Source organism: Trichechus manatus, unplaced genomic scaffold, assembly GCF_000243295.1.
Source record: "Trichechus manatus latirostris isolate Lorelei unplaced genomic scaffold, TriManLat1.0 scaffold00016, whole genome shotgun sequence".
Lineage (NCBI taxonomy): Eukaryota > Metazoa > Chordata > Mammalia > Sirenia > Trichechidae > Trichechus > Trichechus manatus.
The window spans coordinates 22,522,755-22,549,809 of NW_004443952.1; the positions used below are offsets into that span (position 1 = coordinate 22,522,755).

The following is a 27,055-nucleotide window of genomic DNA, read 5'->3' on the forward strand; positions in this document are numbered from 1 at the left end:
TTTTCTCACTCCATTTGGTGCTTGGCTGAGTTCTTTATCTCTTCATTTGATGTTTTAGGGTTTCAGGATTGTTGTATTCTCTGTTCGGCTTAGTTTTTCGGATCTTTGCTGTGGAGGGATGGTGTGGTGCTTCTGCCTAGAGCGCCATTTTGCTGGAACTCCTCCTCATTGTAGTTTTGATTTGTATTTCTCTAATGGCTAATGATCATGAGCGTTTCCTCATGTCTGTTAGCCACCTGAATGTCTTCTTTGGTTCATATCCTTTGCCCATTATTTAATTGGGTTATTTGTTTTTTTGTTGTTGAGGTTTTGCAGTGTCTTGTAGATTTTAGAGATTAGACGCTGATCGGATTTGTTGTAGCCAGAATTTTTTCCCAGTCTGTAGGTTGTCTTTTTATTCTTTTGGTGAAGTCTTTTGATGAGCATAAGTGTTAAACTTAAAAAAATTTTGCAGTCAATGTTTGCTTAGATTTATCCTCATATTTTCCAGTTTCTTTCTCGCAATTCCTTCTTCCTTCCAGACTTTTCCTTTTTGGGTTCATTGTCCTTCTTTCTTAAGAATATCCTTTAGAAGTTCCTTTAATGAGGAATTGCTAGTGGTAAACTCAGTCTTTGTCTGTCTGAAAGGTCTTTATTTCATGTCATTCTTGATAATTTCACAGAAAATAAAATTCTTAGCATATTGACTATATTATTTCTATGTCTTGTGACTTTCATCATTGGTGTTGTAAAGTTGGCTAATGGTCTAATTGCCATTTCTGTATAAAACACCTCTCTGGCTACTTTGAAATCAGGTTCTCTTTGACTTTGACATGGATTTTCTTTAATTATTCCTGCTCAGGATTGGTGTACTTCTTGAGTCTGAGGATTTCTCTCGTTAATTCTAGAAAATTTTTAGCCATTGTCTCTTTGTTTATTGCCTTTCTTAGTTACCTAGTGCTGCTGTAACAGAAATACCACAAGTGGGTGAGTTTAAAGAACAGAAATTTATTTTCTCACATTTCTGGAGGCTAAAAGTCCAAATGAAGGCCTCAACCCTGTCGATTCCTTTTGTGAGCTTCTCTGCTAATTTCTGGTGTCTGCCATCAATCCTTGGTGTTCCTTTGCTTATAGATGGGTCCTCACATATTGTCTGTGTTCTACCTATGTGTCTCTGTGTCTGTTCTGCTCTTTTTGTAACTCAGAAGTGATTAGATTTAGGACCCACCCTACTTTCATCTGACCTCATTAACGTAAGAAAATCCTGTTTTTAACCAGGATCACAAATACAGGGACCAGAACTTTAATACATATTTTGTGGGATACAATCCAGTTCGTAACATTGCCTGTCCACATTCTCTCTGTTCTCGCCTTCCGGAACCCTGATTAGATATATCTTCGGACCATGGTGCTCATACATAGTCCAAGAACCAACTGCATCAGCATCACCTGGGAGCATGTTACAAATGTAAATCCCTTACTACTGAATTAGCATCTCTGGGGATGGGACCAAGGGTCTGTTTTTTAATAATCTCTTTTAGTGATTTTAATGCTTAAGTTTTAGAAGAATTGTACAGTTATACTATTTCATTCTACTCTCTGTGTCTCTTAACTGGTCATATTTTTTAATCTCTTGACTCTTTGCTGAGTGATGGGTAATTTATTCAGATCTATCTTTCATTTCAGCACTTTTTCCCATTGGCTGTGTCTGATCTGTTGTTTGGACACATCATCAGGAAAGATCGATTTGCTAGAAGAGAAAGTTACGTTTAGTAAAGTAGAGGGTCAGCAGAAACAAGGGAAACCCTTAATGAGGTGGATTGTCACAATAGCCACAACAATGAATTCAAACATACCAATGATCATGAAGATGGCACAGGACCAGGCAACCTTTCGTTCTGTTATACATAAGGTTGCCATGAGTTGGAGCCAATTCAATGGCAACTAACAACAACAAATTTTTTCAGCAGGCATTTTTTTCCCTAACCCACCTGTTCAGAGGGTATGGACCTTCAAGAGTCCCAGCTTTATGTAGGGATCTCAATTCACACTCTTCACTTTGTGTGGACCCAAAACCTTGTTTTCTTCCTTCCCTTGCAGCCAAGGGTCTGGGTGTCTGGTATTAGCAGTTGATCGTCAGGCAAGCTCGTATCCCTAGTCAACTTTCACCACAATAATGCTGTAAAAAAAACCACTTCAAAATTCAGTGTCATCAAAAGAGAGTCCCTGATGGCGCAGGAGAAAAGTGGGGTGCAAAACTCAAATTCTAGTAAAAAGACCAGACTTAATGGTCTGACTGAGACTGGAAGAACCCCAGAAAGCATGGCCCCTGGACTCTTTGTCAACCCAGAACTAAAACAATTCCTGAGGCCAACTCTTCAGACAAAGATTGGACTGGACTGTGGGACATAAAATGATACTCGTGAAGAGTGTGCTTCTTAGCTTAAGTAGATACATGAGACTAAATGGGCAGCTTCTGTCTGGAGGTGAGATGAGAAGGCAGAGAGGGTTAGGAGCTGGTTGAATGGACATGGGAAATCCAGGATGGAAAGGAGGAGTGTGCTGTCATAGTATACGGAGAACAATAAGGGTCACATAACAGTGTATGTATAAATTTTTGTATGAGACACTAACTTGAAATGTAAACATTCACTCAAACTACAACAATAAACAAACAAAAGAAAAAAATTCAGTGTCATATAAGAATAACTGTTTAGTTCTCACTCATCTGGGTTCAACGGATCTAAGCTAGGTTCACCTGATCTTGGCTCCAAGCTGTTGGTAACATTTTGTCCTACCTTACATGTCTCATCTTTCATGGACCAGCAGCTACCTGCGGCATGTTCTTCTCATGAAAAGCGAAAGTACAACAGGGCAAGCCCAGGTACAAGCACATAAAAGCCTATGTTTAAATCACATCCGCTAACATCCCACTGACCAAAGCAAGTCATATGGGCATGCCCAAATTCACAAGGAAGAAAAGAAGTGGTGAAGGGGAAGGAGTGAATATTTGCTGAACAGTAATCTAATCTACACATTTCATCTTCTTCTTTACTTCACACTTGGTTTCGGCTCCTTTTTCTTTTTAAGTCCTTGGGGAGTCCCCTTCCTTTCCTAGGAATTCAGCTAAGTGTTTAAAAGATATGATTTGTATTTACCCAACTTCTAGGTCTTTGTGGAATGAGGATTTTTCAGAGTAATTGGTCCACCATATTGCTAGAAGTATATCTTGCACACAGCGATTATGTATTAAAGTCAGGACTCTATCAAAGGTCTGCAGACTCCCACGTCCTCTTCTTTTTTTTGACCATACTACTGCTACCCTTTAAGGAGCCCTGGTGGTGGAAATGGTTAAGTGCTCGGCTGCTAACCAAAACACTGGCAGTTCAAGCCCACCCGGCATCTCCACAGGAGAAAAGACCTAGCGGTCTGCTTCCGTAAAGATTACAGGCTGAAAAACTCTGTGGGGCAGTTCTACTCTGTCACATGGGGTCACTATGAGTTGGAATCCACTCAATGGCAACCGATAACAACAACATTTCTGCCCTTTACGTAAATGCCCTCTTAAAAAAATCAAACCAGTTGCTGTTGAGTCAGTTCCGACTCATGATGGCCTCATGTTACAGAGTAGAGCTGAGCTCCATAGGGTTTTTTTGGCTATAATCTTTATGGAAACATCATCAGGACTTTTTTCCACGGTGCTGCTGTATAGGTTTGAACTACCAACCTTTCGATTAGTTGAGTACAAACCATTTGCACCAACCCTCTTAGTGCAGTGTTTTTCAAACTGTTTTGAGCATAAGCCATTGTAAAAAACGCTTTTAAAGCTAGAAATACAAGTACCATATGATCCAGCAATCCTGCTTCTTGGAATATATCCTAGAGAAATAAGAGCCATCACACAAATAGATATATGCACACCCATGTTCATTGCAGCACTGTTCACGATAGCAAAAAGGTGGAAACAACCTAGGTGCCCATCAGTGGACAAATGGATAAATAAATAATGGTATATTTACACAATAGAATAAAACTACACAACGATAAAGAACAATGATGAATCCATGAAACATCTTCTAACATGACGGAATCGGGAAGGCATTATGCTAAGTGAATTTAGTCAGTTACAAAAGGACATATACTGTATAAGACCACTCTTATAAGAACTCAGAAAAGGTTTAAGCACAGAAGAAAACATTCTTTGATGGCTATGAGCATGGGGAAGGAGAGAGAGGGTTATTCACTAACTAGATAGTAGACAAGAATTAGGTGAAGGGAAGGACAGCACACACTACAGGGGAAGTCAGCACACCTGGACTAAACCAAAGCTAAGAAGTTTCCTGAATACAATCAAACACTTTGAGGGACAGAGTAGCAGGGGCAGAGGTCTGAAGACTATGCTTTCAAGGGACATCTAGGTCAGTTGGCATAACAAAGCTTATTAAGAAAATGTTCTGCATCCTACTTTGGTGAGTGGCGTCTGGGGTCTTAAAAGCAGTGATCTAAGATAGATCAATTGGCCCCAACCCACCTGGAGTAAAGGAGAGTGAAGAACACCAAGGTCACAAGGAAACCATTAGCCCAAGAGACAGAAAGGTCCACATAAAGCAGAGACCCCATCAGCCTGAGACCAGAAGAACTAGATGGTGCCTGGCTACCACCAGTGACCGCCCTGACAGGGAACACAACAGAGAGTCCTGTTGGAGCAGGAGAAAAGTGGGGTGTAGAACTCAAATTATAGTAAAAAGACCAGACTTAATGGTCTGACTGAGACTGGAGGATCCCTGGAAAGCTTGACCCCCGAACTCTCTGTCAACCCAACACTAAAACCATTCCTGAGGCCAACTCTTCAGTCAAAGATTAGACTGGACTATGGGACATAAAATGATACTCGTGAAGAGTGTGCATCTTAGCTCAAGTAGATACATGAGACTAAATGGGCAGCTCCTGTCCAGAGGTGAGATGAGAAGGCAGAGAGGGTCAGGAGCTGGTTGAATGGACACGGGAAATCAGGGGTGGAAAGGAGAAGTGTGCTGTCGCAGTACAGGGAGAGCAATCAGGGTCACATGACAGTGTATGTATAAATTATTGTATGAGAGACTAACCTGAATTGTAAACTTTCACTTAAAGTACATCAATAAATTTTTTTAAAAAATAGTTTTTATATTACAGACCAGTATACACATATGTAATTGACAAAGTGCTTCTAACCTTTATGAAGTGAGATGCACTCTGATGTTTTCTATTTCATTTTTTAAATACCAGTCATTATAATAAAGTGATTTTAGTCTCAATAGGCCACAACCTGCAGTTTAAAAAACACTGACCTACTGAACTCATTTAATCATTTTCTCTTCCTTTTTACTTATTTTGGAATATGTCTACTTTTATGTCTTTACAAAGGAAAATAAACTCACTTGGGCTGTCTTTTCATCTGATTCGTTACGAATTTCTCTCTGGTCAGTGGTCCTAGGCCAGTCTTCAGTGCTACCTAGTTCCTTTCTGCAAATAAACCATGTATCAAGCCTGTACTCTGGCACACGCAGCCCAGTGCCCGCTGTCAACATCAATGCAGGTAGGTTAGATCCTAGTTCTTAAAGAAATGACATCATGAAGAAGCTTCAGCTAAACAGATACTTGGCCAGGGCACAGCCTGGACACGAAGTGTAGGAAGCTCCTTAGAGGCTGAAAGATGGCTAGTAAAGGCTTCAGCGAGAATAGATCTGAGCAGGGAAAGATAGCAAGGGGAGAGGAATGCCTCGGGGAGATATTTGGAACTTCTCTCAGCAGAAATAGGGAGCTACTGACAGTGTTCGAGCAAGGATATTTGAGCCAGGTAGTTACAAGACTAGATGAAAGCTTCAGGAGAGTTAGTTTGGCAAGTCCGTTCAACATTCATTCAACACATACATACAACGCCTTTTATATGCCAGGTAATCTGCCCGTGTAAAGATTACAGCCTAGGAAACACTATGGGGCAGTTCTGCTCTGTCACATGGGGTCACTGTGAGTCAGAATTGACTTGATGGCACACAACATCAACAACATATGCCAGGCACTGTTCTAGGCATTTGAGATACATTGGTGAACAAAACAAACATCCCTACCCTCATGGAGCTTATTGTCCATCAACAGTGTTGGGGTCGGGGTGGGGTGAGCAGAGGAGTCAAGCTTATATTGCTTATGTGTGTGGAAGGTGGTGTGATGGAAAACGAAAAAAGCAGGGCGAGGGGGATGGGGAGTGCCACTGGTGAATATGCATCCTGCAGGGTGGCTGGAGTCTGGAAGACCAGTCAGGGCATGGCTAGGTGCATGGGGAAGAGGCCTGAGCTCCAGCAGTGGCAGCGAACAGGCAGAGGGGGCAGGATGGCAGGGTTTCTTGCGCACTGAACTGACTTGCCAACCAGCCTCACACTCCTGTTTGTTTCCCTTTCAGAAACACAATGTACAACATCTGTGGCAACAAGCAGGCCCAAGGAATAGGCCATGGACTTCCAGTGGAAGATTCTTCACAGAGTGGAGGGCCTCAGAGGGAGGAGCAGCCCTCATCCCCTGACCCCAGCGCCCCAGGTGAGCTTCTGCCCAGCTGTGAGCTTTCTTCAGAGACTTTAGCGCCTCAGTGAGTAAACTCCTCCCCATGATGCCAGGGCCTGCTAACCGGCATTTGTGCATTTGTGTGTCAAAGATAAAACTCTCCAGGTCACTTCCTCAGGACTAGTAACAATGGTTTTTAAGTAAAAAAGAAAAATGTCTCTTGCTTTTTCTTTTTTTCCTTCCTTCCTTCCTTTCTCTCTCTCTGTCTCTTTCTTTCCCACAGATGGGAGTGGCTGTGTTTCGATAAAACTTTATTTATAAAAGCAGGCTGCAGATTGGATTTGGCCTGCAGGCCATAAATAGCTGACTCTTGCTGTAGAGGAAATAAAAGGACTATGCAGCCTTGAGGCAATCAACTGTGGGAAATATGTCTCCAACTTACCTTTTGGAAAGAATCAAAAAAAGAGTTTGAGCTACTATGTGGAGACAAGAATAAGGAGTATAGATATTCCATGCTCCTATGAAAGGATAGATCTGTGTGCGTTGAAAATCATGCAGAGGGTCGAGGCGGCATTCTGAAATAAGAAACTGGGCATCCTGCCAGGGCTTGTGCCTGAGGAGATGGTCTGAGGGAGACAGACCCTTGCGGGTTGGGGTCCTAGGGTAGAAGACAGGCGCAGTTTAGAGGATGAGCTGAAGGACTTGTCTTTCTCCCGGAGACCAGGCTGCAGGCTGACTAGCACAGCGTAAATGACATTTATATAGCCCAGTCTTCTCAAAGTGATTCCTGGACAAGCAACATCAGCATCACCTAGAAACTTTTAAAAAATGTGCGTTCTCCAGCCAGGCCCAGCTCTACGAGTAGGGCCCAACAATCAGACTTTTTAACAAGCGCTCCAGGTGCTTTTGAAACTAGCTCAGGTTTGTGAACTAATGATGTCATCAATGTATAACCTTTGCATTTCTCCTCTTGAGCAGGGAAAGAACCAGCAGATTCTCCAAAGCCTACGCCCAAGTCTTCTCTGACAGCCAATCTCATTCAGAAAGCCAAGCGCCAGAGCAACACTTTCCCGCTCTTTCCCGAAGGGCTCACACGTCACCGAACCTCCCAGGAGAAGGTGGTGGCCTTGGAGCAGCAGGTTCTGATGCTCACCAAGGACTTAAAGTCTCAGAAGGTGAGTTCTGGCTCCAGAGATGCCTCAGGCTCCAGTGGGCCCTTCTGGGCCTGGAGGCTTTTGGACAAGGGAGAGGTGATACTTAAGCCAACTGGGCATAAGCCAGTCTGTAGTCTTTACAAGCCAAACTGCACAAGGTTGGAAATGCTGTGCTGCCGATTACTCAAGGACATACCGTCACTTAAACTAGGTGACAAAGGGCTGCCAACGGCAGAGTCACTGCAGACATACTTTAATAGCTGTCTTTTGGACCCTCCTAGAGGGCCATGTGTGGTCTGACCCCACACCTGAAGAGGGACTGTATTTGGAGGTGGCAGATCTGATTGTGGGGTCTGTGAGGGGCTGCTGAAGGAACTAAGAGATCCTTCACCTGGTGGCGGATCATTGGGTGCAGATTTCTGAGGACTGTTACAGGACAGAGAAAGCAGGCAGGGTCTGTGGCCCCAGGGGCTGAGCCAGGACCAAAAGGAGACAGTGACAGTGAGGAAGATTTAGACTTAATCTAGAGAGAAGTTAATTATCGGAGTTACGAGAAGGAAGAACTACTCGATCATTGTAGAAAAACATTAAATTATTAATTATTAAAATCATTCAAAGATCCTGCAAGTCAGAGAGTAAATCATGTTGGAATTCAGGGGCTACCTCCTGAATAGTGAGGGTCATGTGGCTACAGCCCTGGGTAGGAGGCTCTCTTTAGTATGATAGAAGTGATTAAGTTAGCACAGTTGTTACCATAAATCCCAACAGTGATGCCTAGTGGTGCCCCAGTGGTGGGTTCCACTGAAGGCCCCGGGCTCCTTTTCCTCTGAGTTGTTGTTAGTTGCCTCCAGTCAATTCCGACTCACTGTGACCCGGTGTGTGCAGAGTAGAACTGCTCCGTAGGATTTCCAGTACTGACCATTCAGAACCAGATCGCCAGGCCTGTCTTCCCAGGCACCTCTGGGTGGGTCTGAAATGCCAACCTTTCGTCTATGGAACACGGCCACACAGGAACTCCTTTTCCTCCGAGAAGGAGGCCGAAGCTTTTGTGTCTCAGCTTTGGCTGCTCTGAGTCCCTTTCTGATTTGTTCCCCAGCTGAGGTGGCTTGGGGAAGTGGGATGTGTGTGTGTTATATTTACCTCTGAATATTGTCCCCCTTGTCCACTTCTTTTTCTTTCTGCTCTGTTTTTGGAGAAGACAATCCAGAAAAATGCTTCCCCTCCCTAGTTTTGCTCCTCCTCTGCCTTCCTGCCCCGAAGTAGTGAGTACAGTCAGCTAATATTGAGGGAACCAACAGAGGCTTCATTCCTGGCACGTCAGGGGTCACATTTAATGAAGTACAGGCAGTCACAGGTTAGGAAAAGGTTTCGTTCCTAAGTCTGTCTTTAAGTCAAATTTATACATAGGTTGGAACAGTTAGGTATGGTTTGTATCTAACATCAGTTACTCCAATGTTTGTCTTAGTATATAGTATATACATCAAAAACATTAAAGAAACACTTCCAGACACACTAAAACATCTTTAACCTAACAATACAACAATAATAATGATGTTTTGATGCACTTCACAAAGTAGCACCCATTTGTTGTTACAAACCATTGTATGTACCACAAATTTTTAATGTGATAGGCTTTACAGGGGCTGGTTCGTAACTATGGGTTGTACATAAGTCAGACATTCATAACCTGGGGACTGTGTATAGCTGGTGCTTGGTTACTGATTAGTTTTCAGAGGAGGGGGCTCATTTATCCATATGGTCTCAGTTCATTTATTTATTACCAAGTCTTACTGAGGGCCTGTTATGTGCATGAGTGTTCTAGGTGCCGGGGAAAGAACAGTGAGCAGAAGGCACAGAACCTGCCCTCACAGGGCTCACATTTCAGGGCAGAGACAGGCAAATCAACACCCAAATATGTAACTTCAAAATTCCAGGTCCTCTCTGAGGCCACCTAGCAGCCCAGCTAGCCCTTTTTTTCTCCCATCATCTTCATATTCCATTGTGAGGCTACTGGATGCTCCTGAGAGTGTCTTCCCATTCTTTCTAGACTATGTGGGCAGCTTTGCTCAACTCACCCTTTCATTCTAAGGCAATACATACACATTGTCAAATGAAGCAGAAAGGCCATGGGAAACCTAGGTTTCATTTAGGTTTGCCCCTGATTGCCATGTAACCCTGGAAGACTCACTGTTCTCTTGGGAATTAATAAGGGTTGCCCAGGCTATTGACAACTCCCCTACATTCAGAGTGAAAATGCCAGGAGGGAATTGTTCAAAGCAATGAAGAAGCTGGATTTTTTTTTGCTGGCTAACTTTCCAGTAAATCTAAACTCTGTCCTAGGGCAGATGGTCAGGAGGAGAACATGCCTTGTGATTTAGCCTTTGTCTCACATTATGAGCATATTTGTACATTTCGTGCATGCACTTCAGCCCAGTGGTTGATTTGGTGCATGTGCCTTCAAATACAACAGTGCAGGCCCAAATTCTGGCCCTGGGCAAATGTCCCTTTAGGCCTCAGTTTCCTCATCTGTAAATGGAGTTAGAATCATGTGTACTGTAGAGGCTTGGATCAGGATTCGTGATGCGCAATGCCTGGCACACCACAAAACCAAATAAACCAAACCTGCTGTCGAGTCCATTCAACTCACTACAGCTGCCCCCTCAAACGCAGACTTAGGTTACTTTGGCTATTACTATAGCTTTGCCTGTCCAGCATGCTGATTCCTTCCTGCCTTTCATGGAATGTTGTACCCAACTGAAGGGCTCTGAGAAGACAGGGAAGTGAGCCCACTAAGGCCTCTGGGAAATGTGCTTGTAGATTAGCCCTGGTGCTGTAGCACTGAGTGTATGTGTGGGTGTGTGTGAATATGTGTGCATGTGTATGGGGAGGGGTGGGGAGGTGTCAGGTCTTCATTCCTCACGAGGAAGAGAGAATCCCCAGCCCTGCCTACCCTGGGGTTTCCCCTCCAGCCTAGATATCAAAACCAAAAAAGAGAAGGAGAAAAGGAGAATACCTACTCTTGACTCGGAGGTGGGACAGAGGAGGCAAGCACAACTTTTGAGTGTCCAGCTGTGGCCTCACTCAGAAATGCTGGTCAGAGAGTACCTCCTCATCTGAGGCCCTCAGAGTCCAGTTTAGCAGCTGGGGAGATAGTCTTCTGGACTTCCAGGGAACATGTCTACATGGTGCCTTCTATGTCTCTTTAGTGGAAAGATACCATCTTTCTGCCTCAAGCTTCAGGAGGACATGAGAATTAGGGGTCTTGTCCCATCTCAGATAGCCAGGTGGCCATTATCAGTAGCTTTATTGTTGTTGTTAGCTGCTGTTGAGTCGGCCCCCTACTCATGGCTACCCCATGCACAACGGAAGGAAATGCTGTGGCTCAGACCGTTGTGATCCATAGGGTTTTCATTGGATGATTTTTTGAAGTAGATCACCAGACCTTTCTTCCTAGTCCATTTTAGTCTGGAATCTCCTCTGAAACCTGTTCAACATCATAGGAACATGTAAGCCTCCACTGACGGATGGTGGCTGCACATGAGGTACACTGGCTGAGAATCGAACCCAGATCTTCCTCGTGGAAGATGAGAATTCTACCACTGAACCACCAATGCCTCATATCAGTAGCTTTAGTGACCCTTTAAGAATTTGCATCTCAAACTCTGTTAGATGCTATGGAGGGTACAGAGACGTGTTGGGGCCAAATCCCTGCCCTCGGGGATGTTACCATCCAGTGGGGAAGCGAGGGCATGAGCACAAATAACTGTGCTAGAGCTTTCCATGTATTCTCTCTAATCCTCACAACAGCCATCATCCTCCTTTTCCTGAAGAGGAAACAGGCTCTGAGAGGTTCTGCATGCCCAGAGTCTCACAGGGGAGGAGCCTCTAGAGCCTCAACTCTTTTTACCATGCTAAGCTTGAGGGCCTCGGAGAAGGTGGATGTGTTAGTTATCTAGTGCTGTTATAACAGAAATACCACACGTGGATGGCTTTAACAAAGAGAAGTTTATTCTCTCACAGTCTAATAGGCTAGAAGTCCAAATTCAGGGCACCAGCTCTGGGGGGAAGGCTTTCTGTCTCTATCGGTTCTGGGGGAAGGTCCTTGTCACCAATCTCCCCTGTTGAGGAGCTTCTCAGTGCAGGGACCCCGGGTCCAAAGGACGCGCTATTCTCCTGGCTCTTGTTTCTTGGTGGTATGAGGTCCCCTTATCTCTCTGCTCCCTTCTCTCTTTTATATCTCAAAAGAGATTGGCTCAAGACACAATCCAATCTTGTAGATTGAGTCCTGTATCATTACTATAACTGCCGCTAATCCCATCTCATCAACATCATAGAGACAGGATTTACAACACATAGAAAAATCGCATCAGATGACAAAATGGTAGATAATCACACAATATTAGGAATTATGGCCTAGCCAAATTGATACGCGTATTTTTGAGGAACAGAATTCAGTCCATGACAGTGGATGACTTGCCTAGGGTCACACAGCTGGGAGAGCCAGGACTGGAGCCTTGACCTCTTTCTCCAGGTCCAGAGCTCTTATCACAGCCCAGGCTGCCTCCTTCATGGTCTCCACAGTGTGGCCCAGTGTTAGACACAAGCACAGTGACTGCTTTTTAGAATACATTCCCTGGGCCTTCTTAGTGTCGTATTAAATAAACCACAGGCAACTCTGATACCCATTAAACCAGTATCTACCCCAGGCCCCTACATCGCTGGCCCACAAGAGATTTGGGCCTCAGGAGGTAGCACCAGGTGGTTGATTGGCTCGGTGACTCATGCCTCAGACATAACAGAATTGCACCCAGCCTAGACTGGAGGAACCCTAGAAACTATGGCCCTTAGACACCCTTCTAACTTGGAACTGAAGCCATTCCTGGAGATCACTTTTCAGCCAAATTATAAACAGGCCTATAAAATAAAGAGTAACACCGTGAGGAAGGAAAGTGCTCCTTAAAACAATCATCTGTATGAGATTGAAAGGGCAGCATCGCCCAAAAGCAAAGATGGGAGAAGGCAGGAAGACCAGACGAATGAAATGGGGAACTCCAGGTGGTAACGGGGAGAGTGCTGACACATTGCGAGGATTGCAACCAATGTCACGGAACAATTTGTGTATAAACTATTGAATGGAAAACTAATTTGCTTTGTAAACCTTCACCTAAAGCACGAAAAAAAAAAAGCACTGCACCCAGCCTGAGTGCTGTCTGTGCTGGCAGATGGAAGGCTGTTGTCTGTGGTGATGTTCACTGTCTGTTGGCTGCAGGAATGCTGAACCCTTCCGGGGCCCTGCCTGGGGCCCTCAGGGACTGCCTTAGTTCATTCAGGATCACTCGGTTGAGACACTGAATTTGTTTAGGAAACATTGTGGGCTATGTGTGGCCTCTTACTTCCCTATCAGGCTGAGATGTGGGAGTACACTTCCTCCACCCTGGGCCCTGAAATGGGGCAGGAGGGGCACTTGGCACACTTTCTGTCTTGTCCTCATGGAAATCTGCGAGGTGTACAGATCACTATCTCCATTTTACAGTGAGAAAGCTGAGGAACAGTGCAGTGACCTGCTTGAGGCCACCCTCTTTTGAGTTGGATCTGGAATGGGAACCCGGACCTGTGTAACTACAAAGCCTGTGCTCCTTCACCTGCACCCAGTGAGCCTCTCAGACGTCAGTGCCAGAAGTGCTGGACTCCTGGTCCAGTGCTCATGGTCCAGCCTCTGTGGGGCCCATGCACCTTGATTTTTAGTTAGTGGTGAAAATATCAACTCTTTAATAAGATAAAGGATTATTTTTTTAAAGGTGATTTATTGACTTTTAAATTTTTAAATAAAATGTCAACTTATAACAAGTTATCAAAGTCTAAATGTCTAAGAAGAAGGATCGGTAGTTGGAAAATATGGCCTTGGTGATAGAAACGATGCCAGAAATCGCGTGAGAGAATTTTGCAAGACCAACTGCTTCTTCATTGCAAATACCTTTTTTTACCAACATAAATGGCGACTATACACATGAACTTCACCAGATGGAATACACAGGAATCAAATCAACTACATCTGTAGGAGGAGGTGATGGAAAAAGCTCAATATCATCAGTCAGAACAAGGCCAGGGGCTGACTGCAGAACAGACCATCGATTGCTCATATGCAAGTTCCAGTTGAAACTGAAGAAAATTAGAACAAGTCCACGAGAGCCACAGTATGACCTTGAGTATATCCCACCTGAATTTAGAGACCATCTCAAGAATAGATATGACTCATTGAACACTAATGACCAAAGACCAGAAGAGTTGTGGAATGACATCAAGGACATCATACATGAGGAAAGCAAAAGGTCATTAAAAAGACAGAAAAGAAAGAAAAGACCAAAATGGATGTCAGAAGAGACTCTGAAACTTGCTCTTGAACATCGAGTAGCTAAAACAAAAGGAAGAAATGACGAAGTAAAAGAACTGAACAGAATATTTCAAAGGGCTGCTCAAGAAGCAAAGTATTATAATGACATGTGCAAAGAGCTGGAGATAGAAAACCAAAAGGGAAGAACATGCTTGGCATTCCTCAAGCAGAAAGAACTGAAGAAAAAATTCAAGCCTCGAGTTGCAATAGAGAAGGATTCTATGGAGAAAATATTAAACGACACAGGAAGCATCAAAAGAAGATGGAAGGAATACACAGTCATTATACCAAAAAGAATTGGCTGACATTCAGCCATTTCAAGAGGTAGCATATGATCAGGAACCGATGGTACTGAAGGAAGAAGTCCAAGCTGCACTGAAGGCATTGGCAAAAAACAGGCCTCTAGGAATTGACAGAATATCCATTGAGATGTTTCAACAAACGGATGCAGTGCTGGAAGTGCACACTTGTCTATGTCAAGAAATTTGGAAGACAGCTACCTGGCCAACTGACTGAAAGAGATCCATATTTATGCCTATTCCAAAGAAAGGTGATCCAACTGAATGCAGAAATTATCAACAATATCATTAATATCACATGCAAGTAAAATTTTGCTGAAGATCATTCAAAACTGGCTGTAGCAGTATGTTGACAGGGAACTGCCAGAAATTCAGGCCCGATTCAGAAGAGGATGTTGAACCAGGGATATCATTGCTGATGTCAGATGGATCCTGGCTGAAAGCAGAGAATACCAGAAAGATGTTTACCTGTGTTTTATTCGACTGTGTGGATCGTAACACATTATGGATAACATTGTGAAGACTGGAAATTCCAGAACACTTAATTGTGCTCATGAGGAACCTGTACATAGATCAAGAGGCAGTTGTTCGGACAGAACAAAAGGATACTGCGTGATTTAAAGTCAGGAAAGGTGTGCTTCAGGGTTCCATCCTTTCGCCATACGTATTCAATCTGTATGTCGAGCAAATAATCCAAGAAGCTGGACTATATGAAGAAGAACGGGGCATCAGGATTGGAGGAAGACTCATTAACAACCTGCATTATGCAGATGACACAACGTTGCTTGCTGAAAATGAAGAGGACTTGAAGCACTTACTGACGAAGATCAAAGACCACAGCCTTCAGTATGGATTACACCTCAACATAAAGAAAACAAAAATCCTCACAACTGGACCAATAAGCAACATCATGATAAATGGAGAAAAGATTGAAGTTTTCAAGGGTTTCATTTTACTTGAATCCCCAATCAACACCTATGGAAGCAGCAGTCAAGAAATCAAAAGACACATTGCACTGGGCAAATCTGCTGCAAAAGATCTCTTTAAAGTGTTGAAAAGCAAAGATGTCACCTTAAAGACTAAGTGAGCCTGACCCAAGCCATAGTATTTTCAGTTGCATCATATGCATCTGAAAGCTGGACAATGAATAAAGAAGACTGAAGAAAAATTGATGCCTTTGAATTGTGGTGTTGGCAAAGAATATTGAATATACCTTGGACTGCCAGAAGAATGAACAAATCTGTCTTGGAAGAAGTACAACCAGAATGCTCCTTAGAAGCAAGGATGGCGAGACTACGTCTTACATACTTTAGACATGGTGTCAGGAGGGATCAGTCCCTGGAGAAGGACATCATGCTTGGTAAAGTAGAGGGTCAGCGAAAAAGAGGAAGACCCTCAACAAGATGGATTGACACAGTGGCTGCAACAATGGGCTCAAGCATAACAACAATTGTGAGCGTGGCGCAGGACTGGGCAGTGTTTCGTTCTGTAGTGCGTAGGGTTGCTATGAGTCAGAACCAGCTGGATGGAACCTAACAACAACAAAAAGATGGGCCAAACTATGATTTGATTAAGAAATATTAAAAATATGACTGATCAGCTCTTCCATTTCTAAGAATTGATCCTAAGACATTGCTTATAATTGGGGGAATTGGAAACAACCTAAATGTCCATCATGAGGGGATTGAATTAAGGAAATTGTGGTACATCCATACATGGAATACTCCAGCTGTTCCAGATGATACTGACTGACCTAGAGAGATGCATAACATAATGTCAGGAGCTCACTTGCTAACCAAAAGGTCGGCAGTTTGAATCCACCAGCCGCTCCTTGGAAACCCTCGGGGGCAGTTCTACTCTGTCCTGTAGGTTTGCTGTAAGTCAGAATCGACTCCACGGCAACGGGTTTATATGGTATGTGTGTGCAGAAGTGTAGTCAGCTTCTAACATTTCTTGTGTCGCTTGGCATGGGACTTGAGCTGGTTAGACAGCGATTACACAAAAAGTCACCCATCTTTAACTGTCTTTGCCACCAATCTCTCATCTTGCTCTCATTGTACCTCTGCTAATTTCCATCTATCACAGTCCTAACAAACGTGTCCATATATTATCTTTTAAAAGGATGAGGATTTTTTTGAGAATGTGTTAAGGGAGTCAATGTATGTCCATTCTACATGCATTTTTAAAAGTCTCAAAGAATGCATATCAAAGGCTTAATGCTAGTTCTTTCTAAGTGGTAGACTTGTATTTCTTCATGCAGTCAAAATTTTTGTAAGAAACATGAATTTTTTTATGATCAGAAAAACAATGCAGCTATTCCCATTTTTTAAAGAAATTAAAGAATGGAGGAATAATTTTATTGCCAAATCCATTAACTTCACAGAAAGGAGAAGTGAAAGGGTCCCGCAGCTGTTCCAGGTGCACATGCTGACCCACTGTGGTCCCTTTAGTCCTCTCCCTTCTCCTTTCCTGAGTTTCAGTGACGTGTGACGGCAAGGTAATTGGACCAGTTGGTCCCTGAAGGCCTTTTCAGCCTCCAGGTTTTTTGAATCCATGATCCATTCCCACTACTCATCTGCCCAGCTTCTCATCTTACATGACCTACTCAGGCTCCATCTGTCTCCCCTGGTTCCTTTCACCCACTCCTGACTCATTCTAGTGCAGGGATTTTGGGGGTATGGGAGAGGCTCCCGGGCTGCGGTCTTGGTCTGGGATTTTGAAGGCCAGGTGTGGGAGGGGAGAGATAGCTAGATGTAATGAAATTGGCTCTCCCAAAGTTGGGGGAATCATCTGATTCTGATCGTAGGCAAGTCTGAACAGTGGTGTCTGTAGGTTATTCCACCAGGGAAAGAGGTCAGGCTTGCTTGAAGACAGTTATGCAAGGTCATCTCCAAATCTCAGCAGATCCAGAAAATGGTCTAGACTGCCCAGTTCTCTTGATTATCCTGGAGCCACAGGAATGTTAATCTCTCTCAGCAGAGCCTTGGGAAGCTGACCTCTTCATTCCAAACATTCCAGTTTGATTTTGCAACCAACCTTTCCACCCCTACTTTCCAGCTGCACCCAAAGACTCACACAGCTGCCCACATGCTCCTTCCTTCCCCCAGGCCTTTGCTCAAGCTCTTGGCTCTGCCTTGTCTGCACTGCCCTCCCATTCCCTCATCTCTCATCTGGAGCTTGACCATCTCTGGCCTCATTCTGCTCAGCTTAGTTTAAACTGTTCACCTTTCTATAGAAGGTACTGGTCTCTCCCCACCCCAACCCCAGGCAGAAGTCATTGGTCCCTCCTCTGGACTCCCACAATCACCCTTGCTTCCTTCCTGCAGCACACCATTCCATTGTGGTGGTTCACCGCGCCCACCACCCGCCCTCCCCCGCCACTAGCCTTTGCAATTCTTGAAGACGAGAACTGTGACTGGCCTCGCTTTGGGCCCCAGCATCAGTATAGGGCCTGGACTGAGTGAGTGCTTGATAAAGGTTGGGTGGATGGATGGATGGATGCACGCATGCATGGATGGATGGATGGATAGATGGATGGGAGAGAGAATGAATGAACCACAGAAGGAGCCTGGTCACTAGTACTGAGATATCAGAAGATGCATATAATGTGTTCTAGTCATGATTTTTTATAATTCTTCTCCTTTGGGAATTGCTCTTCTCAAATAACCCTATCCAGCTGATCCATTTATTTAAATACTTTGGGGTGGGTACAGTTGATTTGTTCTCCAGGAAATCCTGTTTTTCTAATGACACTCTAACTGGCATAGAACACAGCAATATGGTTCAAAGGCCCTACCCCATGTAGGGCTGGCTCCCAGGCTGCCTGGCTTCTGCTACTCTGATCTTGGCCCTGAATAAATCCATATCCCTTCTTTGGGGCAGGACAGGTCCCTGAGTTCTGAGGAGACTGAAGGTTTGAAGACACAGGGAGCCAAACCTTAAGTTACTAGGTGAATCAGGTGCCTCTGTAGAGGAATAAATCAAGGTCTTGTTGCTAAGTCTCTGTGCTTCCTTGCACCAGCCTTGCAGGCATAGTTTGATGGGCTGGGGGCTGGGCACAAGTAGACTGAATAAGGCTGTCTGTGTGTGACTTGGTGTGGGGATTACTGCTCTTTCCTCTCTAATGCTGGCTCAGCTCAGTTGGTAATGTATCCTGTATTCGACAGGGATTCTGAGACCTCAACTAGGCTTGGCAGGAAGGTGTGCCAAGATGCATTAGTAATGTCTGCCACAGGAGTAAGAGGGAAGAGCAATGTATATGGGCCACTTAGTTGCCATCCTGGCTTTATTACTGGCTGAGCACAGGCTTTGGAGTCTGGAAGATTGAGGATTGAATTACACTCTACTCTGCTGGGCCTTGGTGTGTTCATCTCTAAAATGGAGGTGTATTAGGGCTAAGCTGCTGTAACAAAGAAGCCTCAGAGTACTGTGGCCTAAAACAAGTTTATTTCTCTTGCACAGTGAAGAGTCCAGAGGTCGATGAGCAGTTCTGATGGGGGGCACCCTGCTTGTGGGTCCACGGTGGCTGTTCTAGTTCTTGCCATTTCCCAGCCAGAAGGAAGGGGGGTTGGGCCAAGGGAGCATGTGTCTATTATGTGTCTAGTGGTTTTAAAGCTGCCCATATCACTTCTTGTATCCCATTAGGCAGAATAGTCACATGGCTACACCTGGCTCTGAGGTTGGCTGGGAAATGTAGTCTTTAGTTAGGGAACTCAGTGTCTGGCAAAAATGCTCTTAAACAGGAGAAAATGGATCTTGGGATGAGATCCCCCAGCAGAGGGTGATGCTGGCCACCTCTCAGGGTGTTTTGAGAACTGTTGATAATGTATGCCCACATCTGGCACCCAAGAGGCCCTCCCCGAATTCACAAGGTGCTTCCCTTTCCCTGTCCAGGAGCTGGTGAAGATCCTGCACAAGGCGCTGGAGGCTGCCCAGCAGGAGAAGAGGGCATCCAGCGCGTACCTGATGGCAGCCGGGGACAAGGACCGGCTGGAGCTGGTGCGGCACAAGGTGCGGCAGATCGCAGAGCTGAGCAGGCAGGTGGAGGCCCTGGAGCAGGAGCGGGCGAGCCTGGCGCAGACAGCGAGCCTGTGGGAGCAGCAGGCGCAGGAGCTGCAGCAGCAGGTGCAGGAGCTGCAGCAGCAGGTGCAGCTGCTCATGGACAAGAACCAGGTCAAACAGCAGATCATCTGTAAGCTCTGTGACAAGGTCACGCAGGACTTCATGAACCCCTCCAGCCATTCCCCCCTACCCCCAGATGCTGCCAGCAGGGACTTCCTGAGCCAGCAGGAGAAGATGGAACAGCTGAAGGTAGGGACCCCTTCCCCCAGGCCCTGCCAGCTCTCTCCCTGGGCCCTATGTGTTTTCTAGATGGAGCAAGGATAACCCTTAATGCTGGAATATTCATATTTGAAACAGGTGTTGTTAGAAATATTGCCACACTCTTTCTCACTTTCTCAACCAGAGGCCCAAATGTAACTTGACCTTTTCATGATGACTTGGGCTGAAAAATGATGGTGTCTCTAGATAATCAAACTAGAGATAGAAGAGCTCAAGGTGGAGTCAGAACTCCTGCTTTCTAGAATAGCTAAGTCCGGGGCCTGGCCTGCTCAACGTCCTTTAGTGCCACTCTGATGCTCTCGGGAGCCCCCAAGGTGTCAGGGCAGCCCTCCCTGCAGTGCTGCACACAGTACAGGGGACCTGTGACTGGCTGTGGCATGCTCATAATAGAGGCAGTAATCACTGCTCCTGTTTTTAGAATGTTTGCCGTGTGCCAGGCACTCTCCTAAGTGACTTGCTTGTATCATCTCATTTAATCCTCACAGCGGCCCTGTGAGCAGACACTTTTGTGCTCCCCACTTTACAGATGAGAACACCAAGGCTGAGAAAGGTTAAGGAACTTGCCCAGGGTCATGTGCTGAAGAAGTGAGGGAACTGGAGTGGGGTTGGAGCGCACGTCTGCTGACTGGTCAGTCTGCTCTGCTGCCTCCTATCTCCTTTGCCCCTTCTGGCTACTGCCACCATCCCTGTCTCACCCTCCCTTCACCTCTTCTGTCCTGTCTCTCTCCCCCATCCCACAGGGACAGATCGCAGCACCGGGGGAATGAACTTGATTTTACATGTGGCGCCTGCGATGGGAGGGTTGACAGGAGCTGCCAGACTGTCCGGGGCCTGAAGCTGTAGACAGACATTCATAGGCCACACTTTCCCTAAAGGCAGCCACATAGCCAGGGCCAGCCCTGACCTTCATGCTGTCATTCACAACCATGGGAACGCTCGTGCTGCTGTATCAAGGAACTGCTGTGGAAACGGAAGGAAGGAAGGAAACAGGAAGCTTTTGAGAGAGCCAGTGGGCAGTGTGATACAGTGGCCACTGCCAAAGCTTTGACCTCAGACAGACCTGTGTTTGAATCCTGGCTCTGCCTCTTATTGGCTGTGTGACTTTGGGCAACTCACCTCACCTCTATATAAAATCAGCTGATGATTCCTGCCTCAGAGTTGTTAGAAGGTAACATAAAACCCAGGTTCCCTCCCCTTTTCTTTCTTTCAACAGACACTGAAAAACCATTTGCTGAATATCTTTTCTCCTTATTTAGTCTGAAATTATGAGGCATTGGTGGTTCAGTGGTAGAATTCTTACCTTCCATGCAGGGGACCTGGGTCCAATTCCTGGCCAATGCACCTCGAGAGCAGCTACCACCCATCTGTCATTAGAGGCTTGCATGTTGCTATGATGCTGAACAAGTTTCAGTAGGGCTTCCAGACTAAGGTGGACGAGGAAGAAAGACCTGGCAATCTCCTGCCAAAAATCAGCCAATGAAAACCCCGTGGATCGCAACGGAGCGTTGTCCAATCCTTAACCGACCACGAGGATGATGCAGGACCAGGCAGCATTCACTACGTTGTGTATGGGGTTGATGAGTCAGGGCTGACTTGATGGCTGCTAACGACAACAAGAAGTCTGCAATTAGAGGTTCTCTTGGTTAAAAAAATTTTAAAAACAACTTTCAAATGCAGATACAGCTAGATTACTAGAAAACTCTCTTTCCTTCATGCAGCAGTAAAAATTGCTTCCATCGGGTTGCTTGCTTTCCTAAGCTACCCTAGCTGAGTGTTTTCCTCTTCTTTCTGCCCACTCTGCTGGAATCCACTGCTCAAGACCTAATAAAGCAGCACAGGGGTCAGAGAAATCATTTAACTGGATGCTTCCAGACTGCCCCAGAGAGGTGATTATTATCATAGACTCACCTCTGAGCCTGGGTGTGAATTTACATGTTCAGGAATTGAATTTATTAGTGAATCTCAATATGAGGAGACTCTGGGCATCTGACTAGCACATTTGCCAAATTTACATGTGCAGATGATCCTCTGAGGCCCAGTGTTTTGTGCTAGAAATAGTTACATGTGCTAGGAGTTACTTATTTTTTAGCTGTTAGGTGTCTGATATAGAAAAAATACGTAACCCCCCAAAAAAACCAAACCTGTTGTCTGTTGAGTCAGTTCCGACTCATGGCAACTCCATGTGTTACAGGGTACAACAGCTCCATAGGGTTTTCTTGGCTGTAATCTTTATCGAAGCAGATCACCAAGCTTTTCTTCTGCGACTCTGCTAGGTGGCTTTAAACCACCAACCTTTATGTTAGTAGTCTAGCGTAAACTGTTTGCACAACCAAGCAACCAAGGGACCCATCAGAAATCCACTGTTTCTAAATTTGGGGGCACACCTTGTTCACATTTCCTACTTGCCCTATGAGTGAGGATACCCAGCCTTAGAGAAATGCCCTTTTGTTTTTGAAACTGTCAGTTTGAGAATAGAATCACTGACCTCTTGACTATCAGAGCTGGGACAACTGGGCAGTCTAGATTGCCCCCTAATTTTCAGACGGGGACAGCTAGCCCCAGAGGGGAAGGACTGACCCAGGTCCCACCGCACAAGCAGCAGGACTGCACGAGAACCAGGTCTTCCCACACCTACCCACTGCCTCCCCAACTCAGCACAAAGGCTAGTCCAGGGGATATCTCCTGATGAGGTCTCTGTGAAGGCAAGCAGGCAGTTCTCCTCCCCTGTCACTTTTCTCTGGTCATCTTCTTTCTCCTGCCCCCCACTAGTGACTGTCACGTGGCTTTTCTCTTCTCTGAGGTCTCTCTTTTTCCTCCCTACAGTCCTGAGCCAAGAAGAACACTCAAGGTAGGGAAACAAGCTGAATGGGAAGGGAACTTGCCCAGGCGCCACCCACACCCACACCTGCTGCTACTCCAAGTGCTGCTCACACCTGCCCTCCCTGTCCGTGTGGTCTGCGCCTTCCCTGGGGCTGGGGACTGGGGGTGTCGTATGCCATGTGTCCAAACCTTGGAAATGCCAGTGAGAAACTTCTGGGCCTGGGATGAGGGAGGGATGGTAACAAGGAGGCAGAGCCAAGTGGGGTTGTGGAACAGTCTCTAGTATGAGTGTCGGATAAGCTTTCATCAGCAGTATTTGTTTCGAACACCTGCTATGGGCTAGAAGCCCTGGTGGCACAGTGATTAAGAGCTCGGCTGCTAACCAAAAGGTCCGTAGTTCGAATCCACCAGCTGCTCCTTGGAAAAACCCTATGGGGCAGTTCTATTCTGTCCAATAGGGTCGCTATGAGTCAGAGTCAACTCAACAGCAATGGGTTACTATAAGCTAAACACCTCTGAGTTTGGCTCCTGGCTCTCTTGTACCAGCTGCATGACTGAGGGGAAGTTACTTACCTTCTCTGTGCCTCATCTGTAAAATGGGAATTATAGTACTTTAATACAGTCATGCATCACATAATGTCTCTTCAGGTAATGTCCAACTGCATATACGTCTGTGATCCCATAAGATTATAATTTAAAAAAAAAAAAAACCAAACCCATTGCCATCGAGTCAATTCCAACTCATAGTGACACTATAGGACAGAGTAGAACTGCCCCATAGGGTTTCCAAGGAGCAGCTGGTAGATTTGAACTGCCAGCCTTTTGGTTAGCAGCCGAACTCTTTAACCACTGCACCACCAGGGCTCACTGTCTAAGGTTATAATAGAGTTCAGAAATCCCAATTGGAGAACGGGATGTAGTGGATTTAGGCGTGTTGCACTGGACAATAGATACTCAAAAACAAAGAAAAAATTCTCCAGGCTATTAAAGGATAGGCTTGATTGAAAGCTACAAGGCTAATGAAAATGTGAGAGGGACCTTTATATCAGATACTGAGAAATTGCTAATGATGTGGATTGAGGACCAAACACAAAAGCAAATCCCTCTCAGCACATTGACAATAGCTGCTAAGGCACAAAGCTTCTTTGAATTGCTTAAAGAAAAAGCAGGACCAGACTATGATATCAAGCTTAGTGCTAGCTCTGCGTGGTTCAGGTGCTTCGAACAACGTTTTCACTGCATAATGTGAAAATGAGTGGTGAGTCAGCAAGTGTTGACACGAAGGCAACAGAAGAATTTGTTGAAACCTTAGATAAACTAATTATAGCACATTTTTAATATGGATGGAATCTTATTCTGGAAGCGAATGCCTAAAAAACCTTCATCCATAACAAGGTATTCAAACAACATCCAAATCACATAACATCCTATTTCACAGAATGTATATTGGACCTTAAGTAATGCATAACTGTGCTTATCCCCCAGCGTTGTGGTGAAGATTAAACAAAGTAATAGATGTGAGGGAAATGGGCCTGGCACTCAGGCAGATGTAGGTCCTTTCCGCCCTTGCCTGGGGACTTGTTGCATTCCCCCAGGTGTCTGGGAAGAGTCCACACTAGCCACAGTGGGAACTCTCTCAGCAGGCAGAGGGGCAGCATGGTGAGTGAGAGTTGCTCTCAAGATGTTGTGAGAATTCAGTGAGGAAGCCAGCACTTGCCTCATGCCAGGCACTTTTCTGAGACTTTTGCACATACTAATTTACCTAATCCTCCCAACAGCCTTTGAGGTGGTACTGTTATTACCCTCATTCCCAGATGAGGGAATGAGGCCCAGAAAGGTTGAGTAACATGTGCAAGGTCTGGAGTGATGAGGCCAGGACTTAAACACCGAGGCAGCATGGCCCCAGGGTCCATGCTCCAACCACCAGGCAGCGCCGGCACATGCGCATTGGCAGTGTCTCTGATGGCGTTATTATTATGCTCTCAGGTGGGAGAGATCAAACAAGCCTGTGTGCATTCAGCCAGAAGGCTACAAAAAACAGCCTTGAAGGGTAGGGACTAGAGTGTTGGCATCCAGGTGGATTCCAGCTGGGAGAGAACTAGGAGGGTATCTAGGCAGTAAGTGCAGTGGTTAGGACTCGAGTCACAGCTCTGCCTTGTACTAGCTGTATGACCTTGGGCCAGGTACTGATCCGTTCAGAGCCTCAAAGACCTCATCTGTGCTAGGGTATATGAAAGGACATTCCTTCTAGAGTTGCTGGGAGGATTAAATGAGACATTATGCTCTGCATGATAGGGGGTATGCATTATGGGCTTGAGATTACTGGTGATGGTGCAGCGAGTGTGCACAGTCTCTGTGTGCATCAGTTTTTTTTAATCTCCAGGTACTAAAATGTGAAACTGTAATGCAAGTGGGGGAGTGGTCCTGCAAATCCTAATCTTCACAGGAGGTTGGTCCTCATACCGCAAATGTAAGGATTTTCCCAATCCCACCATCCCCTTCCACTTGAGGATAATAAACGGGGGCAGTGCAGGGGAAGCAGGCAGAGACTGGCACTCACCACATCATTTCTGAGAGGCCGGGGCCTGGGTTTTGATCTCGGGCAAGGACATGTTTGGAGAGGAAGGAGAGGACGACGACACGGCTGGGAACTCTCTGGGTTCTGGCCAGGAGGCTGGAATAGGGGCCTGCAGAGAGCAGGCTTAGCTTGAGGACAGCCTTCCAGCCTAGACACAGTCGAGGAGACAGAAGCAGGGTGGGGTTGGAGTGGGGGGTGCCACGTAGAGCCCCAGTGGAATGGTGAGAGGCCGCATGATGAAGTCAGCTCGGGATGTGTATATCCAGCTGCAGGAGCCCTGGGTCCTGGGGCCCTCCGGAGTGTCAGCTGTCTAGGTGGAGGGCAGCAGACCCTGGGCTGGGAGGGCCCTTGGAGATCATCTCGACCAGAGTGAATACCCACCCAGGAAGCTGTGCCCATGTGACCTGATGATGAAGTGCTACAGGCTCAAGTGATATTCTTTATTTCCAGATAAATCAGAGCCTATTCAAGGCCATCCCTGCAATGGCATCTGCCACACTCACATACAGCCCAATACATTTTCTTGAGTGCAAGAGAAAGGAGTTGAGTTTCAACTAGTAAATACCCTGGAATTGCTTATTATAGCCGTGAACATGTGTTGCATGTTTGAATGGCTAAGTAATGTCCGGTGAGAACCATTTATATAGCCAGCCCTTTTCTGAAGCTCAGATTATAGCTTGAACCTCCCAAGTGCTTGTGCCGCTTTTCCTTGTATGCCGCAGCAGCAGGGGTCTCACTCCCTCCACTGTACAGCTTGCAAATGGAAAACTCTAGGCTCAGCGATGTTCGTCACAACATTATTTACAATCAAAAACAAACCAAAAATATCCAGGGCTGAAATCAAAAAACATCTGTATGAAACCAAATGGTCAACATTTACCCCAAAGCAAACATGAGAAGGTAAGGTAGGTACAGTGGAGCTAGGTTAACGGAAACAGAACAAGCAAAATGGAAATAATGAGAATGCTGAAACATTGTGAAAAATGTAACCAATGTCACTGAACAATATGTATGTTGTTGTTAGGTGCTGCCAAGTTGGTTCTGACTCATAGCAACCCTATGTACAACAGAACAAAACACTGCCTGGTCCTGCGCCATCCTCACATTCGTTGCTGTGTCTGAGCCCATTGTTGCAGCCACTGTGTCAATCCATCTCATCGATGGTCTTCTTCTTTTTCACTGACCCTCTACCTTACCAAGCATGATGTCCTTCTCCAGGGACTGGTCCCCCCTGATAATATGTCCAAACCACGTGAGACGAAGTCTTACCATCCTCGCTTCCAAGGAGCACTCTGGCTGTACTTCTTTCAAGACAGACTTTTTCATTCTTCTGACAGTCCATGGTATATTCAATATTCTTCACCAACACTGTAATTCAAAAGCATCAATTCTTCTTTGGTCTTCCTTATTCATTGTCCAGCTTTCTCATGGATTGAAAATACCATGGCTTGAGTCAGGCACACCTTAGTCCTCAAAGTGACAGCTTTGCTTTTCAATACTTTAAAGAGGTCTTTTGCAGCACATTTGCCCAGTGCAATACGTCCTTTGATTTCTTGACTGTTGCTTCCATGGGTGTTGATTGTGGATCCAAGTAAAATGAAATCCTTGACAACTTCAATCTTTTCTCCATTTATCATGATGTTGCTTATTGGTCCAGTTGTGAGGATGTTTGTTTTCTTTATGTTGAGGTATAATCTATACTGAAGGCTGTGGTCTTTGATCTTCATCAGTAAGTGCTTCAAGTCCTCTTCACTTTCAGCAAGCAAGGTTGTGTCATCTGCATAACGCAGGTTGTTAATGAGTCTTCCTCCAATCCTGATGCCACATTCTTCTTCATATAGTCCAGCTTCTCAGATTATTTGCTCGGCATACAGATTGAATACGTATGGTGAAAGGATACAACACTGATGCACACCTTGCCTGATTTTAAACCATGCAGTATCCCCTTGTTCTGTTCAAA

General features: G+C 45.3%; 1 protein-coding gene across 2 annotated transcripts in view; it reads left to right on the plus strand.

Annotated features, from left to right (window-relative positions):
* The window catches only part of TBC1D2 (TBC1 domain family member 2), a 68,633-nt gene that overhangs the window by 26,148 nt on the left and 15,430 nt on the right, over window positions 1-27,055 (plus strand). For both annotated transcript variants that reach the window (XM_004372232.2, XM_004372233.2), the window contains 3 exons: window positions 6,416-6,549; window positions 7,492-7,688; window positions 19,251-19,667. In XM_004372232.2, coding sequence (XP_004372289.1) covers window positions 6,416-6,549; window positions 7,492-7,688; window positions 19,251-19,667 — 748 coding nt within the window. The remainder of the gene's footprint in view (window positions 1-6,415; window positions 6,550-7,491; window positions 7,689-19,250; window positions 19,668-27,055) is intronic.